Raw genomic sequence first — 16,869 nt, 5'->3', positions numbered from 1 at the left:
CTACTCTTCATATCACACAACTTACTACTCCACAACCGAAATATGAAGACTTTATTATCGGTTCGGGTAGCATTCTGTCTGACTTCATCTAACTAGATGTATTCTTGGCATGTGTTTCCTGGGGCAGGAAAGACGGAACGAGGAGAGGAGAGTAGGGAGGGATTAAGGGGGCTGAGAAAGTTGATAGACCTGGTTATAAGTTAGGCTCAGGTGAGAAATACAGACAGAAATGAAGCACAGGATTCTCTGTCCTCTCGAGATTTTCATATGTTCACAAATGTCATTATTGAGAGAGCAAAGAATCATAAAATTTAGGCCTTGAAAGATGCTTAGAGATCATGAAATCAATATCCCTTCTTAAGGACGATGAGACACTGTGACAGCAAGGCTGCTTTAAAGAGTGGAGAATAAGAAAGCTTGACAAATAAGTCCAATTTGTTCATTCCTTTTTTCAACAAGTAACTATCAAGCTCTTTCTGTATGCCAAACAGTATGTAAGACACTGCAAATATTGCTGGTTAAGACAGAAAAAAACCCTGTCCTTGTGATATGTACATTCTAATGGGGAAGCCAGATCATAAATAAGTAAGCAGGTAAATAAATAATATTTCAGGTGGTGATGTGTATGAGGAAGAAAAACTAAAATTCTCAATTTTAGATCAGGTGATCAGAGAAAGCTTTTTTTGAGGAGGTAACATTCAGGGACTGAGTCAGGTAGTCAGCAATGTGAAAAATGAGGAAACTGTACTACTCCAAACGAGTTAATCTGAGAATAATCAAGGTTAGTTGTGTTTTATTAGTTCTGTGTTATATGTTCCCATTAGTTGTACTTTATTTATGTAACATAGGCAGGACAATTATTTGGAATTCAGAAAGTATTTTCCCATACAAATGATGTTGAAAATCATGGCTGCTAGATTTCTGGACAGGTCCAGAGGCTCACTTAACTTATTCTACAACTAAACAACAGTATTGTACAACAGTACTGTAGAACCTTATTTCCATTTAGGATAGCAGTCCCCAACTTTTTTTGCATGAGGAACTGTTTTCGTGGAAGACAATTTTTCCCCAGACTGGGTGGGAGAGGGGGATGGCTTTGGGATGATTCAAGTGCATTACATATGCACTTTATTTCTATTATTATTACATTATAATATATAATGAAATAAGTATACAACTCACTATAATGTAGAATCAGTGGGAGCCCTGATTCTGCATTATAAGAAAGCTGGACAAATGAGTCCCATCTGTTCATTCCTTTTTTCAACAAGTAACTATCAAGCTCTTTCTGTATGCCAAACAGTATGTAAGACACTGCAAATATTGCTGGTTAAGACAGAAAAAAACGCTGTGCTTGTGATATGTTTTCTTGGTTATAGATGGTCCCATCTGGGGGTGATGGGAGACAGTGACAGATCATTAGACATTAGATTCTCATAAGGAGCATGCAACCTAGATCCCTCACATGTGCAGTTCACAATAGGGTTCACGCTCCTAAAAGAATCTAATGTTTCTGCTGATCTGACAGGAGGCAGAACTCAGGCGGTAATGCAAGTGACGGAGAGCGGCTGTAAATACAGACGAAGATTCACTTGCTTGTCCACTGTTCACCTCCTGCTGTGTGGCCCAGTTCCTAACAGGCCACAGACTAATCTTGGTCTGTGGCCTTGGGGGTTGGGGAACCCTGACTTAGGGCATTGTTTCAAAGGGAAAATTTTCTTCACAGACCAAGTCAGCCAAAGCAGAACCCTCAGGGATTTTATGCTGTAAGGAAGGAGATCTGCAGGTCTGGTCTTTCAATTGACCAGGAGCCCAGCTAAGGCGGCTACCACCGGAACTCAGGCCAGAGAGCTGGGCAAGAGTTATTCAGCCCTCGTCTATACTTTGTACTAGCATAACTGTTTCTCGTATTAGATGAAAACGCTGAGAGCAGAAAGTAAAAACTTCTCTTCCATATCTTTTCATTACTGTATCCCTGGGACACAATACATGCCAAAAAATATTTTGAAGAAAATCAAATTTGGCAAACTGCAAGTCTTTGGTGGGCAGTGATCTGAGGCTTCAGCACCAGAAAGCAAATATTGGCTCTTCTCCTTCTCTGGCAGCTTTGGTGGGAAGGGGAAGAGGGAGTAGAGAGACAGAGAAAGAAAGGGAGAGTTCTCCTAACTTGTGGGGTGGCCAGAAAAGGTGGTCAGGAGAGGGCAGCTTCTGCCTGTAATAGAGATGGACTAGAGTGAGGTAGTAGTTCATAAGCAAGAATTCATTAGGTTTTTGGAGTTAGTCTAATTTGACATCTAGAGAATAAGAAGTGGAAGGCTTTATTATTCCAACCTACATATTCCCGTTTATACGGCCTGCGTTTTTCTTTCTTATTTGAACTAATCTCATGAATATTTTAATCCTTCCAAACTCATTTCTTATGGAATTTCTTTTTTCAATTTACCCTAGCCTATCAGCTTAATGTTGGCTATTTATTTGAACTTCTACCCAACAAAACACAATAATCAATCTAAAAGTTGCAGTGGATTAGGAGCACAATGGATTTTACGTTCTTAGCATCCAAAAGAAACCATAAAACCTGTAGCTTGATAACATGAAGTATTAATTCTTTGCTATAAATAATTTAAAAATAGACTATCAAATACACTCTGACTAAAGATGTAGCTTTCTCTATTGCCTTATTAATACTGAAAAAGCAATATTCACATTCTGTTCTCTTCCAACTTCCATATAAAGGTGTATGGACCGTTTTTCTTCTTAAAAACACAGTACCCAGCACAAGGGTGAATGTGAGCATCTCATTGTTACCCTTTGTGATTCAGATGATGCTTCTGGTAACAATTAACCATTTATTGGCGAATGCAGCCAAAGAAAGTGGGGCATGTAAAAGTCTCCTAGTAAAAGCTCGAAACACTGCAAGTGGGAGCTTGGCAGATTAGGACTGTGCAGAAGACTCCTTGCTTCTCAGACACCCCATCTAATGGGGTCCCTTCCCAGAAGCTGACCCCACACTGTACTGGCTAGTTTGCTTTGCACTGTTCTGCCTTCCCTGCTGTGTCTGGCTCTGCTTTGGTTTACTCCTCCTGGCCTGTTGAGAGCTTTATTATGTACTCTTCTCTGACTTCTGGGGTCACATAGCTCCATTGTGGTGACCCTCTCTTGTGGCAGTGGCCTCTTCTCAGCCCCTTTTGGAGAAAACTGAACAGGAGCTAGCAGAAACACTGGCCAGGTAGTAATCTCTTTAGAGCCGCCCCAATTCACTGAATCACAGATTCAGAGGGCTATTTGAAGCAGATGGATTTGCGGCCTAACACACCTAGGTTCAAATCCCTGTTCCATTTGTTACTAACATTGTGACTTTGGTTAGGGCAATTAACTTCTCTGGGCCTGTTTTCTTATCTTTAAACTGGCCTAATTATATCTAACTCAAAGGAACTTGTAAGGATTAGACAAGACATGGAAAAGCAGATGCTGGAAATGTGAATCCTTTTGGAGATCACCTAGGGACTCTGATTTTATAGGCAAGAAAATTAACATTCAAAGAAACAATGTTACTTTTTTGTAAGGAGTCTTGAACCTAATTTAAAAAAATTCGCTGTTAGTGTACAAAGAACTTTTAAGAATCCCTGTCCTGTGCCCCAGTAAAGGACAAAAATAAAAATGCTCTGTGACTGTAATTATCTAATGACTTGTAATAACCCCTCACCTTCTCTATTCCTGGGCTTAATATAAGGTTCCTTTTCCTTTTATCTAGGAGAAGTAGCCTTGGCCTGGGTATGTTAGTGACTGTTTTCTATACTAGTATCCAAATATCCCATTCTAGCTAAAGTTCGGAGAAGCAGCTCTAAGTATTTTCTCCTCCCCGCCCCCTGGGTTTCAGGGGAGGCTGCTGAGTAAGGCAGGTGACTGAGGAACAGTTTGTGCTGGGGCTGACTGGTGACCCATGAGGTGGTATGGACAAAGGCTGTTGGTCATCTTTGATAAGGTGGATGATGGCACCAGATGTCTTTAGAACTGGGCTGGAGAATACTGCAAGAACTGTTCTGTGGGAAGTAGAAGAGAAGGGGGACAGGTATGCAGAGCAAAGCAGAAGTGCCAATGAGATGGACAGTCACAGATCAGGGGAGAGATGTGGGGAGGAGCCATGCCTAGAACCACCGCTGATATCATTCTGTCTTCAGTCTTCCCTTTCCTCATTTGTGTTACAGCCAACAAGCATTACTCTTGGGAAGTCAAGCAACTTAATTTTTGTCTCTTTCCTTTAAAACTCATACTGTGAGGCAATTGACTTCTGCTCAATAAAATATATGGTAAATCCTATGACTTCTGGTTTCTTTGTGGTAACAAAAGGTCCTCCAACAAGTAATTAATCTGTTCAGAATATTGCGGCAATTTAAACTTCTTTCAAAGTTATGCCAATCCCCTTTCCTAACTTGGGCCTGCTGCCGTTTCCTCTGCCTTGAGCTTCTGTGATTCCTCTCTCAGTGCTGAAGGGAAGAGGGAAACATGGAAAATGGTAAGAAAGCTCTCACTTGACTGATACTGTCTCAAGCTCATGTCCACTTTCTGGACCTAGCTGGCATTTAAGGCTGACACATTGTGTCATGGGAGTGTTTTAGTAGGTTCTTTGGAGGATAAGCTTCCCCATTTCAAATGAGATTTCATCTGCATTCCCTTGATCCAGGTCAAGTACTGTCCTTAGAAGTTGGTAACAACTTTTCTGTTGGTCCCTGGTTTTCAATTCTGCACTCCCCTCCCACACATACAAAATCCCTGTTTTTCTGTTGGGGACCTATCACCGGCCCCCAACACCCTAGTCAGCTGTCCCCAGCAAGATTTCACATGACTGTTCCCCAACTCTCTCTCATAACAAGTTGACAAGAAACACTCTATTCAATCACCTGGTGGTCATCTTTCTTGTACTAATTAACTGTTGATGAGCATTTTGGATATTCTAGGAGAAAGCCTATAATTTCACATAGTTTCTCTTTTTCACATAACTGTAACCTAAATGTATTACTTCTGATAAAACTGTATATCAAATGTCACTGCAAAAAAAAAAAAAAAAAAAAAAAAAAAAAAAAAAAGAAACACTCCTCCATTCTTTGCCCTGACAAACTTGGGAGTGCAGGCCCAACCCCAGGGCAGCAGCCACCTCTTATGTGTTCTGCTGTCAGTGCGGTTAGCTCGTCAGCCGCTTATTCCCTAGATTTCTCAGGAATGAGTCATAAACTAGACCTGAATGCCCAGACTGCAGGGGACACATACTGAACCATCTGAGAAATCTCTCTGAAGACCTTTCACCTGGATTTGAGATGGAGGAGGAATTACCTTTTACCTGCTCCTCGGTGGGGGAAAGAGTAGGACTGATAGCACACCAAAAGCTCTTTCCAAAAGTTGTCCCCTAATTTCTAACAACCTTTTCCTGGCCTCTCTAACTTCTTGTATAGACTGGAATTTGATGGTCAAAGATGTGAAACTGGTTTTCTTCTTCATCAACTTGCAAATCTATGTGGTGGTATCTCATCTCATTTTGCCATCTCGGTTTAAACTGAGACTTTAAAAAGTTTTAATATCCTCTTTCACTTACAGCAACCTCCCAGCCCCCAACAATAGCCTGAGTTGATCTCTGTTCCTTGCATGTAAAGCAGCCTAACTAACACAAACCCCATAATTGTTGGAGGAGAATTCCAGGAAAATCATGAAAGAAGGAAGCCTGTGTAGAAGGTAGGATAAAAAGAGGGGATGATGGTAGTAAGCCTTCAGATAGATTGATTTAGGAGTCTTGCTCATATTCATTGTGTCCAGTTAGTGGTCCCCAACATGTTTTAATAGTTCCCTGGTGGAGTGGCTGCTGCTACCTGGATGGTTAAGACAAGTCCCTAAAACTAATGGAAAATAATACAAGCCCATAACAACCATTTTCTTATAGCTGTGCCCCATGGATGGCTTGACCAGCAAGTAATTCAATATTTAAATGTTTTTACCACCCCAAAGTTGAATACAACTGCATAAAAATTTTTAAGTCAAAGAAATCATCCTAGTTAATAATTAATTCATTAATTTAAGACAAGGTCTCTCTCTGTCGCCCAGACTGGAGTGCAGTGGTGCAATCTTGGCTCACTGCAACCTCTGCCTACTAGGCTCAGGTGATCCTCCCACCTAAGCCTCCCAAGTAGCTGGAACTGCAGGTGTGTGGCACCACACTCAGCTAACTTTTGTATTTTTGATAGAGATGGGGTTTCACTGTTGCTCAGGCTTGTCTCGAACCCCTGAGCTCAGGTGACCCACCCACCGTGGACCCCCCAAAATGCTGGGATTACAGGCGTGAGACACCACGCCTGGCCCAATCATCCAAACTTCTGATCAAGATACTGGGTTAAGTTTATATGAGAAGATCTTTATCTTTTCCTACTTTAAACATGTAAAATAAATACTGGCTAAAATATTTGAAATTTTGAAAACATACCAGAAAAATAACTTTTTAAAAAGTATTTTACTGGTTAACAAATGCATAGGCAGATCAGTGAATCAGAATAGATAGTAGAGAATAAGATTCAGATATATATGAGAAAAGTATAATAAAGTTAGCACTTCAAATCAGTAGGATAAAAATTGATGATAAATGATGTTGGAACAACTGGAAAACCATTTGGTAAAAAAGTAAAGTTGGATTACTCTCTCACACAAAAACAAAGACTTAAATATAAAAACAAAATCATAAAAATTTTACAATAAAATATTGGAGAATTCATTCATAATCTTATAAACATAAAATCAAAGACTGATAAGTTGGGCACTTTAAAAGCACAACATTTCTTCATTAAAAAAACCACAAACAAAAAAACTAATGACAAATGGGAAAAATATTTGCAATTTATATCACAGTTAAAGAGCTAATTCCTTTAAAATGTAAAGAGTGCCACAACACAATAGAAAAATGGGTGACAGATGTGAACAAATGGTTCATGGAAAAGGAAATTCATATAGCTCTTGAAGTTATGAAAAGACACATTCAGTGTCACTTTTAATAAAAGAAATGGAAATTAAAACTACAATGAGATACCATTTTCGACCCATAAGACCGACAAAGAACAAAAATTTGGACACCACTCCCTGTTGCTGAAGATGTGGGAAAATAGGTATCCTCATGCATACTCGTAGAAGTACCACTTGGTACAACCTTTATGGAGTGCCACATTTATCACAGTAAAATGAACAGTCTGTTTCACACAACCATTTCTTTCAGAGATACACATAAATGAAATGACATAAATACAAGAATATTTGTCACAGGAAAATGAGATATGTGTAAGGATAGTCATTGCAGCATTATTTGTAATAGTAAAACACTAGAAACAACCTTAATGCTTATGTGTAAAAAACTGGTCAAAAAAATTATGGTTACCAGCCTGGGAAACACAGTGAGACCTCTACAAAAAATAAATAAAATTAGCTAGGTATGGCGGTAGATGCCTGCTGTCCCAGCTGCTCAAGAGGCTGAGATGGGAGGATCGTTTGAGCCTGGGAGATTGAGGCTGCAGCGAGCTGTGTTCATGCAATTGCACTTCAGCTTGGGTGACAGAGTGAGACCCTGTCTCGAAAAAAAAAAAAAAAGGTACAATAAAACAATGCAACCACTGGAAGAATGAGGCAGTATTAAGATATACTGATTTAGAAGGATGTTCATGTTGTTACATGGAAAGCAAGTAAGACATCATATTTATAGCATGCTATTTGTGATATATGTATATGCATAGAATATTTCTGACTGCTACATAAGAAACTGGTAATAGTGGGAGAGGATTTGAGTGGGGACAAAGGGAGTAGCAGGCTGGCACTCGTTCTCTTTTCAGAAGAAGAACCTTTTGACGAAGTGGAATTTCAAGCCCAGACTGATTTGGGGCCAAGTTTACACCACCACTGTGGTGCAGAGGCCCTAAGCTGCGAAACTTACATACAAATTGGTCCACAAGCAGAGAGCCCTGAATGGTGAACATGGGAACCACCCACAGGAACCCCTCCATAATGCAGGGCACTATCTCCAGCTGGGTCCTGGACTGTTGTCCACCCACAGCAACTCTTTTGGGCCAGACTTCCCACATTAATTCTGTCCTATGACTCTTCTGTGTCTGGGTCTCTGGTGTTCTTTTAAGCCACTATGCTTGTCTCAGTGACAGACAGCTGGCCCTCATCGTGTCCAGATCTAGTCCTGGTAAGCTTCATTTCTGCTGACAGCATCCTCCTCTATAGCCTCTCCACTTCTCATCTCATGTTTGTTCCTCAGTTTTTCTCTGGTTACAACTTAATTGACTTTGACATTTCTCCATGATGATTCTGGCTATTCAGCCGGGCTAAGCTGACTTAGCTTGCCCCAGGTGAGTTCTCTTTCTAATATAACCTGGCCTCAGGACACTCCTGTCTTGGTGGAATTGCTCCTGTCCCAGTGTGGAAATATGCAGACCGCATCCATTGAATGAAGATTCTTTCTTCTTTTTTTTGAGACAAGGTCTGCTGTGTCACCCAGGCTGGAATGCAGTGGCACAATCACAGCTCCCTGCAGTCTTGACCATGGGGCTCAACTGATCCTCCCACCCCAGCCTCTCAAGTAGCTGGGGCTACAGGCACGAGCCACCATGCCCAACTGATTTTTTAATTTTTTGTAGAAATATGGTCTCACTGTGTTGCCCAGGCTGGTCTCAAACTTCTGGGCTCAAGCGATCCTCCAGCCTCAGGCTGTTGAGATTACAGGCATGAGCCTCCGCATCCAGCCAGAAGCTTCTTTCTTAAAGTCAGTTGGTCACAGGGCTTCTGCACACCGCCCCTCACTCGCCCATTTCTTTATTTCCCCTTCTCAGTTTCACAGGTGGTCCTGGGATCATTTTTCTGCTTCCTCCCTCCACCTTTACCCTTAGGCTCACAGCTGCTTGTGCTGACAGCAGAGTAATGAATGATTCAGGGAGTACACACTTTTTTCTTCCATCAATGTATGCCCTACTAAAGATGTTTTTTACTGAACTTGAACTAGTTTTGTTGCAACTGACCTGACATTTTCTCTGCATTCTCTTTAACTGTGTTGATGTCATTTTGTAAGGAGGTAATGAGTTTAGCATGTCGTTCACTCCCTACATTCTTGTACTCCTCCCAATATTCCTTTTCACTGAGTTTCTCAAGAAATAGTTTCTCAGCATTACTTATTTGCATGCGCATATCTGTTGAAAATAAAGACACTGTGTCATTTCTATTTTCCTTGTAACCATTATATGTTGCAATCTGGTTTTAAGAAGTTAAGATCTGATATTAAAATACTGTTAACTCATAAATACTATTTTATATCTAAAATTTAGGAAATTCTAAACTATTCAAACTATTGTTTATCTATCTCCCGATTCAAAATCTAAGTAAAATTAAACTTCTGATTACAAAGTAGATGTGTTGTTTGAGGGTTTATTGAAAGACATAATAGACAACCCATATGCCTAGGAAGCTGCAAGTTTACACCATTCCTGTGATAGCTTAATAAGGGTCCTATTTTGTATAGTGTATCATATAATATGTATTCTTTATTAATAAATTGTCATTTTTCTGGCCATTATACCCTCTTATTCTTTATTAGTAAATTGTCATTTTTCTGGCCACTATACCCTCTGAGCAAAAGTGATTTCAACTTGTGTCCTTCCCAGGTCTTTGGCAACCATTTTTGTAAGTAAATTGTTTAATTCAGTCATCTAAAGTTCATTTATTTGGATTTCTCTTGTATGAAATGATAGCCTCTGATAGTCATAATAACATGTCTTCTCCCACCCCGCTTTGGTAAAACCAGAGTGATGGGTAAGTTCCCTAGTTAAATATGTACAAATATTGAACTATTTCAGGGATATAAGCTTTGTTTGCTAAACATGATATTCTATTCAGTCTTTAGGCCAAATATCATGTTGCTGAATATTTTTGAAAAAGAAGCATTACAAAAGAGTCAAGTACAACAAACTTAATGGCTGTTTGTCTCATCACCATATATCACCTTGTTTGAGAGTTCTTTGAAGGCAAGACTACATTGTATTCATCTCTGTAAATCCAGCACTTAGCACAGAGCCTGGCAATTAGTTGGTGCTCAATAAATGTCTGTTGAATGACTGAAGCATTTCAATCAGGCCAGGGTGATATGCTTCAGTCCAGAGGTCCAGAAGGACTCAGGACTCATCTTTTTCCAAAGATGTACACAAGATACTATTTTTTTTTTTTTTTTGAGATGGAGTTTCACTCTGTCGCTCAGACTGGAGAGCAGTGGCGCGATCTCGACTCACTGCAACCTCTGCCTCCCAGGTTCAAGTGGTTCTCCTGCCTCAGCCTGCCAAGTAGCTGAGATCACAGGCACCCACCACCACGCCCAGCTAATTTTGTATTTTTAGTAGAGACAGGGTTTCACTATGTTGGCCAGGCTGGTCTCGAACTCCTGACCTCAGGCAATCTGCCTGCCTTGGCGTCCCAAAGTGCTAGGATTACAGGCATAAGTCACCATGCCTGGCCACAAGATACTATATTTAAAATCTCTTAACAAATGGTGGATATTTTTCATTAAACAATTATTAATACTACTATAAGCCAGATGGGCAGTTGTTCTCTCATTCGAGCAGACTGCTACTGTCTCAGGCCGGTGCCCCATTTGGCCTTTGAGGGGAGGGTTGGTAGATGTCACTGAAGATTGTAAAAGGAAGATGGATGTAGTGGCTGTTTTTCTACTTTCTTAGAACCTCTTCCCTTCCCTTCTAGTAACACATACACCCCGGAGATTTTTGTTTGTTTGTTTAAGCTGAGATCTGACAGCATGTGAGGCCTTGCATCCAGGTCAGAAGCACTCTGTCTTTCTGTGTTAAGTGATGTGAAAAGACTAACATCCCCTTTATGCTTAGGCTAGTTTGAGTTGGACTTTTTATCCTTGCAACTGAAAGAGTCCTTACTAAAAGATGGATGAAAAGGGTTGCAGCAGTATTTCTCAAACCTTACTGTGCATAGGAATCCCCTGGGATCTTGTCAGAATGCGGATTCTGATTCAGTAGGTCTGGGTGGGGCCTGGGAATTGGCATTGTAACAAGCTGACAGGTGAAGCACCTGCTGCTGCTCCACACCAAAATGAGTTGCAAGGGACTACCTGGGACATAAAGTGACTACCTCGGAAATGTTTTCCAGACACTTCTGTTCTCTTACTTTCCTTCTCTTCCTCTATGTCTGTGAGCTTCCTTTCTTCCCATGCATGTCCAGTCCTCCTCTACTGTGCTCAGTCAAGCAGTGTGGCCCAGTCTTGTATGACACATCCCCATGCTCAGCCCAAACCATCAACAGGCGCATCTCAAATAACTAGGCCCATTCCTTTAGAAGGCAGTTTAGCGAGCACATCTGAGCATCCTTTGGGGTCTCACTCCATCTCAAGGGACTTATTACAGTATTCCTTCCAAACATAAGCAGAACTCTCTTGGAAAGAAGTCGTGCGAAATAGCTATCTACCACGTCATGACATCCCTATTGCCAATGAAGAGACTTGGGTAGGAGGAGGTCTATGGGAACAGTTTTGGACTCCCCTAAAAATGAAACTTGCCTATTGATGTTTGGTCTTGGAAACGATTTCACTCAAAACAACAAATATCTATTGAGTGGAGAGCCTGCTTTGTGCAAAGTGCTCAGCTAAGTAGGCACTTGGAGAAATCCAGAAATACATGGATTTCCTAAGGGCTAGCAAATGATAGTACTTAGGTCTCTTTCTCGTGTTTTCCAGCTTCCTAGCAGGGATGTTATTTATGGAGGTTTTGGCAAAAGTGGTCCTAGAAATCTTAGCAGCAAGTTTAGAATGAAAGAGTAGGAATTTCAAAATGTGTATGTCAGAACTGCATGATTTACCCTCAGTACCATGGTATTTCCTAAGCCTACAGCAAGAGTATGCCCTGGGTCTTTCATTGCCTGCACCTCGTGTCATTACTACCCATGTTCTCCAAGCTTCCCCTTTCCCAACTCTAATCCCTATTTCCCCCATCTAATGGGGTGCTTGGCTCCCTTAGAGATATTAGGGGAAACATCTTTCATGGTTATATTTGCCTTATCATTCCCAAATCTAAGCTGAAGCTGAAGCCAATGAAACCACCAAACAACGGAATTAAAAAAAAAAAAAAGAAAAAGAAAAAGAACAAAACCCTACTATGAGTAATGGTGTTTAACAAGATACTGTCCTGTTGTAAGAGTCAGATGAGGCTGGGCATGGGGGCTCACGCCTGTAATCCCAGAACTTTGGGAGACTGAGGTGGGACTATCCCTGGAGCCCAGGAGTTCGAGACCAGCCTGGGCAACATAGCAAGACCTCATCTCCACAAAAAAGGGACAAAATTCTCAGGCATAGTGGTGTGCACCTGGAGTCCCAGCTACTTGGGAGGCTGAGGTGGGAGGACTGCATGAGCCCGGGAGGTTAAGATTGCAGTAAGCTGAGATCGCACCACTCCACTCCAGCCTGGGTGACTGAACTACACCCTATCTCAAAAAAAACAGTCAGATAAATTTCATCTGTTTTTGATCACTACCCTTCTTCCACCTCCTTGCTTGGCTTCATTACCTATACCCACTTTATTATTTCCCTCTCCTGCCCATTTACCTACATGTGTTTGTGGCTGTGGTGGTAATGATGCCGTTTAAAATATACTCACAGCATTTTGAACATATTGGAAGAATAAAGCATTAATATATTCAAGAAATAACTTGGCACAACTCTATGATAGTTTTCTATGTTCCTAAATCACCTCTCAAGTTTTTTTCCTGGTCTCTTTCAAACTTCCATTTTTCCTTCATCGCTTCTTCAACATCCTCTCTTGTCACAACTGGCAATCCCTCTGCCTTCTCTTCACTCAGTTCCTTTAGTAGATGCCGTATGTGCCAAATCTGTTCTTCTTTTAAGCGGCTATTCTGTCATGAAAATCAACAGTAATTCATGTTTGATCAACTATCTACACTGTTTTTCCTCAAAATAGAGTCAAGAAGTTCCCGGCCTTTGGGTATCACAGGAAGCCAAGTGGGAAGCCTGGACTTCTACTTCCACCAGGCATTATAAGGTGGTATCCCTACTTCCCCTGGCGGAGCAATGCCAATAAAAGCTAGGTAAAACAGAAGATTACAAATAAGATCTAGAGTCTTAAGACATTATACAAAAATGTCCAGGTTTCAATAAATCACTCATCATACCAAGAACCAGGGAAGATTGTAAACTAAATGAAAAATGACAATATGTAGATGCCAATACTAAGGTGGCTGACATTTTAGAATTATTATTTTTAATACTTTTTTTTTTTTTTTTTTTTTTTTTTTAGAGATGAGGTCTTGCTATGTTGCTATGCTGCTCTGAAACTCACTTGGCCTCTCAAAGTGCTGGGATTACAGGTGTGAGCCAGCAAGCCTGGCCTATAACAAAAGATTCATGTTACTGGAGTATTAGAGGGAGAGAAAGAGGGTAGGGTTGAAAAAGTACTCAAATAAATAATGGCTGGAAACTTCCCAAATTTCCAAGAGACATAAACCTATGAATTCAAGAAGCTGAGCGTACCCCAAACAAGATAAGCAGGAAGAAATCCATGTTAAGACACATCATAATCAAACTTCTGAAAACTAAATACAAGGGAAAAGTCTTAAAAGCAGTCAGAGAAAAACCACACCTTACCTATAGGGGAAAAACAATTAGCATACAGGGCATACCTAATTAGAATATCCAAAATCTGGGCAGCGTGTGGTGGCTCATGCCTGTAATTCCAGTGCTTTGGGAGGCAGAGGTGGGGGGATTACTTGAGGCCAGGAGATCAAGACAAGCCTGGACAGCATAGTGAGACCCTGTGTCTACAAAAAATTTAAAATTTAGTCAGGCATGGTGGTGCCTGTAGTCTCAGCTATTCAGGAGGCTGAGGAGGGAAGATTGCTTTAGCCCAGGAGTTTGAGGTTACAGTGAGCTATGATCGCACCATTGCACTCCAGCTTGGGTGACAGAGAAAGACCCAGTTTCAAAAAATAAAAATAAGAAAATTCAAAATCTGAAATGCTCTAAATCTGAAACTTTTTTTTTTTTTTTTGGGATGGAGTCTTGCTCTGTCACCAAGGCTGGAGTGCAGTGGTGGGTTCTTGGCTCACTGCAACCTCCACCTCCCTGGTTCAAGCAATTCTCCTGCCTCAGCCTCCCAAGTAGCTGGGATTATAGGCGCCCACCACCACACCCGGCTAATTTTTTTTTGTAATTTTAGTAGAGACGGGATTTCACCATGTTGGCCAGGCTGGTCTCGAACTCCTGACCTCAGGTGATCATCTGCCTTGGCCTCCCAAAGTGCTGGGATTACAGGCATGAGCCACTGTGCCCAGCCTAAAATCTGAAACTTCTTGAGTACTAACATGATGCCACAAATGGAAAATGACACACCTGATGTCATGTGACAGGTTGCAGTCAAAATGCAGACACACCAAACACAGTTTATTCAACATCCCCAAGGGGAAAATAAAGTTAACTTCAGGCTATGTGTATAAGGTGTATATGCAACATAAATGAATTTCATGTTTCGACTTGAGTCCCATCCCCAAGGTATATCATTCTGTATGTGCAGATATTCCAAAATCTAAAAGAATCTGAAATTGGAAACACTTCTGGTCCCAAGCATTTCAGTTAAGGGGTACTCAAACTATGTCAGCATATTTTTCATCAGAAACCATGCTAGCTAGAAGAAAGGCAATAGGAAGAGTGGCACATTATTTTTTATGTGATAAAAATAAAGAACCGTCCATCTAGAATGCTAGACCCAGTGAAAATACCTAACAAAACATGTATAGGACTTGCACAGTGAAAACTAGAAAATGCTGATTAAAAAAAATCAAGATCTGGGCCCAGCACAGTGGCTCTTGCCTGTAATACCTACACTTTGGGAGGCCAAGGCAGGTGAATTGCTTGAGCTTAGGAGTTCAAGACCAGCCTGGGCAACATGGAGAAACCCCATCTCTACAAAAAATTTAAAAATTAGCCAGGTGTGGTGGTGCACGCCTGTAGTCCCAGCTACTTGGAAGGCTGAGGTGGGAGCCCAGAAGGTTGAGGCTGCAGTGAGCCGTAATTGTGCCACTGCACTCAAGGCTGGGTGACTGAAGGAGATCCTGTCTCAATAAATAAATAAATTAAATAAATAAAAATAAAACAAGATCTAAATAAATGGAGAAGCATATCATGTTCGTGGATTGGAAGACAGCATAGTAAAGACTTCCCAATTTTGATATACAGCTTTAATATAATCCCTATGTAAAGCTTAGTAAGTTTTCTTTGGTTCGGGGGGCAAATATATACAAGATAATTCTAAAATTTATATGGGAAGACAAAGGAACCAGTATAGCTAAAATGATTTTGAAAAACAAGAATAAAGCAAGAGGAATTAATTTACCTTATTTCAAGATGTATTATATAGCTATAGTAATCAAGACTATATGGTATAGACAGAGGGGTAGGCATAGAGATCAACTGAAGAGAATAGAGAACTCAGAAACAGACCCACACAAGGCGGGGCGCGGTGGCTCACGCCTGTAATTCCAACACTTTGGGAGGCTGAGGCGAGTGGATCGCTTGAGGTCAGTTCGAGACCAGCCTGGCCAACATGGTGAAATCACATCTTTATTAAAAATACAAAATTAGCCAGGCATGGTGGCGGCTGCTTGTAATCCCAGCTACTGAGGAGGCTGAGGCAGTAGAATTGTTTGAACCCAGGAGGTAGAGGTTGCAGTGAGCTGAGATATTGCCACTGCACTCCAGCTCGGGCAACAAAGCAAAACTCCATCTCAAAAAAAAAAAAAAATTGTTAATCCTCAAACTTATCCTTATCAAATTTTACTTTATGTATTTTGAGGCTCAGTTATTAGGAGAAAGTGGTACCTCATTGTGGTTTTTATTTGCATTTCTCAAATAACTATGTTGAGCATCTTTTCATGTGCTTGTTAGCCATTTGTATATCTTCTTTGGAGAAATGCCTATTCAATGTCGAACTTATTTTTGACAAAGGTATGAAAGCAATTCAATGCAGGAAAGATAGCTTTATCAACTAATAGTTCAGATGCAACTGGACATCTGCAGGTAGAAAAAAAAAGAAGAATCTTGATCTAAGCCTCACACCTTATACACAAACTAACTCAAAATGGACCATGATTTAAATGTAAAAGGTGAAACTACAAAAATTTTAGAATAAAACATAGGAGGAAATCTTTGGGATTTAGGGCTAGGCAAAGAGTTTGAAAACTTGATACTGAAAGCATAATCCGTAAAGGAAAAATTGATAAACTGGACTTCACTAAAATTAAAAACTTTTACTCTGTTACAGACCCTTTTGTGAGGATGAAAGACAAACTACAGACTAGGAGAAAATATTTGCAAATAACATATCCAAGAAAGGACTAGTTTTAGAAGATTATATATATTTATATATGTTAAACTCGAGTACAAAAAAGTCTAATTATAAAATGAACAAAAGACAAACAAGCACATGAAAAGACATTCAACATCATTAGCCACTAGGGAAATGCAAATTAAAACCACACTGAGATATTACTACACACCTACCAAAAGGCTAACATAAAATAGTGCATAGCGGCATCACTAAATTCTGGAGAGGATGAGGAGAAACTGGATCCCTCATATATGATGGTGGGAATGTAAAAGGTACAGCCAGTTTGGAAAGTAGTTCAACAGTTTCTTTAAAAACTAACATGTAACTATCATACTACCCAGGAATTGAACTCCTGGGCATTTATTCTAAAGAAATGAAAACTTTTGTTCTTACAAATACCTGTCCATGAATGTTTATATTAGCTTTATGTAAAATGTCCAAT

At 40.4% G+C, this 16,869-nt stretch overlaps 1 protein-coding gene across 3 annotated transcripts in view; it reads right to left on the bottom strand.

The window, feature by feature from the left end:
• The window catches only part of CCDC83 (coiled-coil domain containing 83), a 73,272-nt gene that overhangs the window by 31,227 nt on the left and 25,176 nt on the right, over positions 1 to 16,869 (bottom strand). For all 3 annotated transcript variants that reach the window (XM_055283132.2, XM_055283133.2, XM_055283134.2), the window contains exons 4-5: positions 12,780 to 12,942; positions 9,045 to 9,212 (exon numbers count right to left, since the gene is read on the bottom strand). In XM_055283132.2, the coding sequence (XP_055139107.1) occupies positions 9,045 to 9,212; positions 12,780 to 12,942 (331 nt within the window). The remainder of the gene's footprint in view (positions 1 to 9,044; positions 9,213 to 12,779; positions 12,943 to 16,869) is intronic.

Source organism: Symphalangus syndactylus, chromosome 6 (assembly GCF_028878055.3).
Source record: "Symphalangus syndactylus isolate Jambi chromosome 6, NHGRI_mSymSyn1-v2.1_pri, whole genome shotgun sequence".
Taxonomy (NCBI): domain Eukaryota; kingdom Metazoa; phylum Chordata; class Mammalia; order Primates; family Hylobatidae; genus Symphalangus; species Symphalangus syndactylus.
Note: the sequence above shows the minus strand (reverse complement) of the source record. Positions and strands in the feature narration are given on the sequence as shown.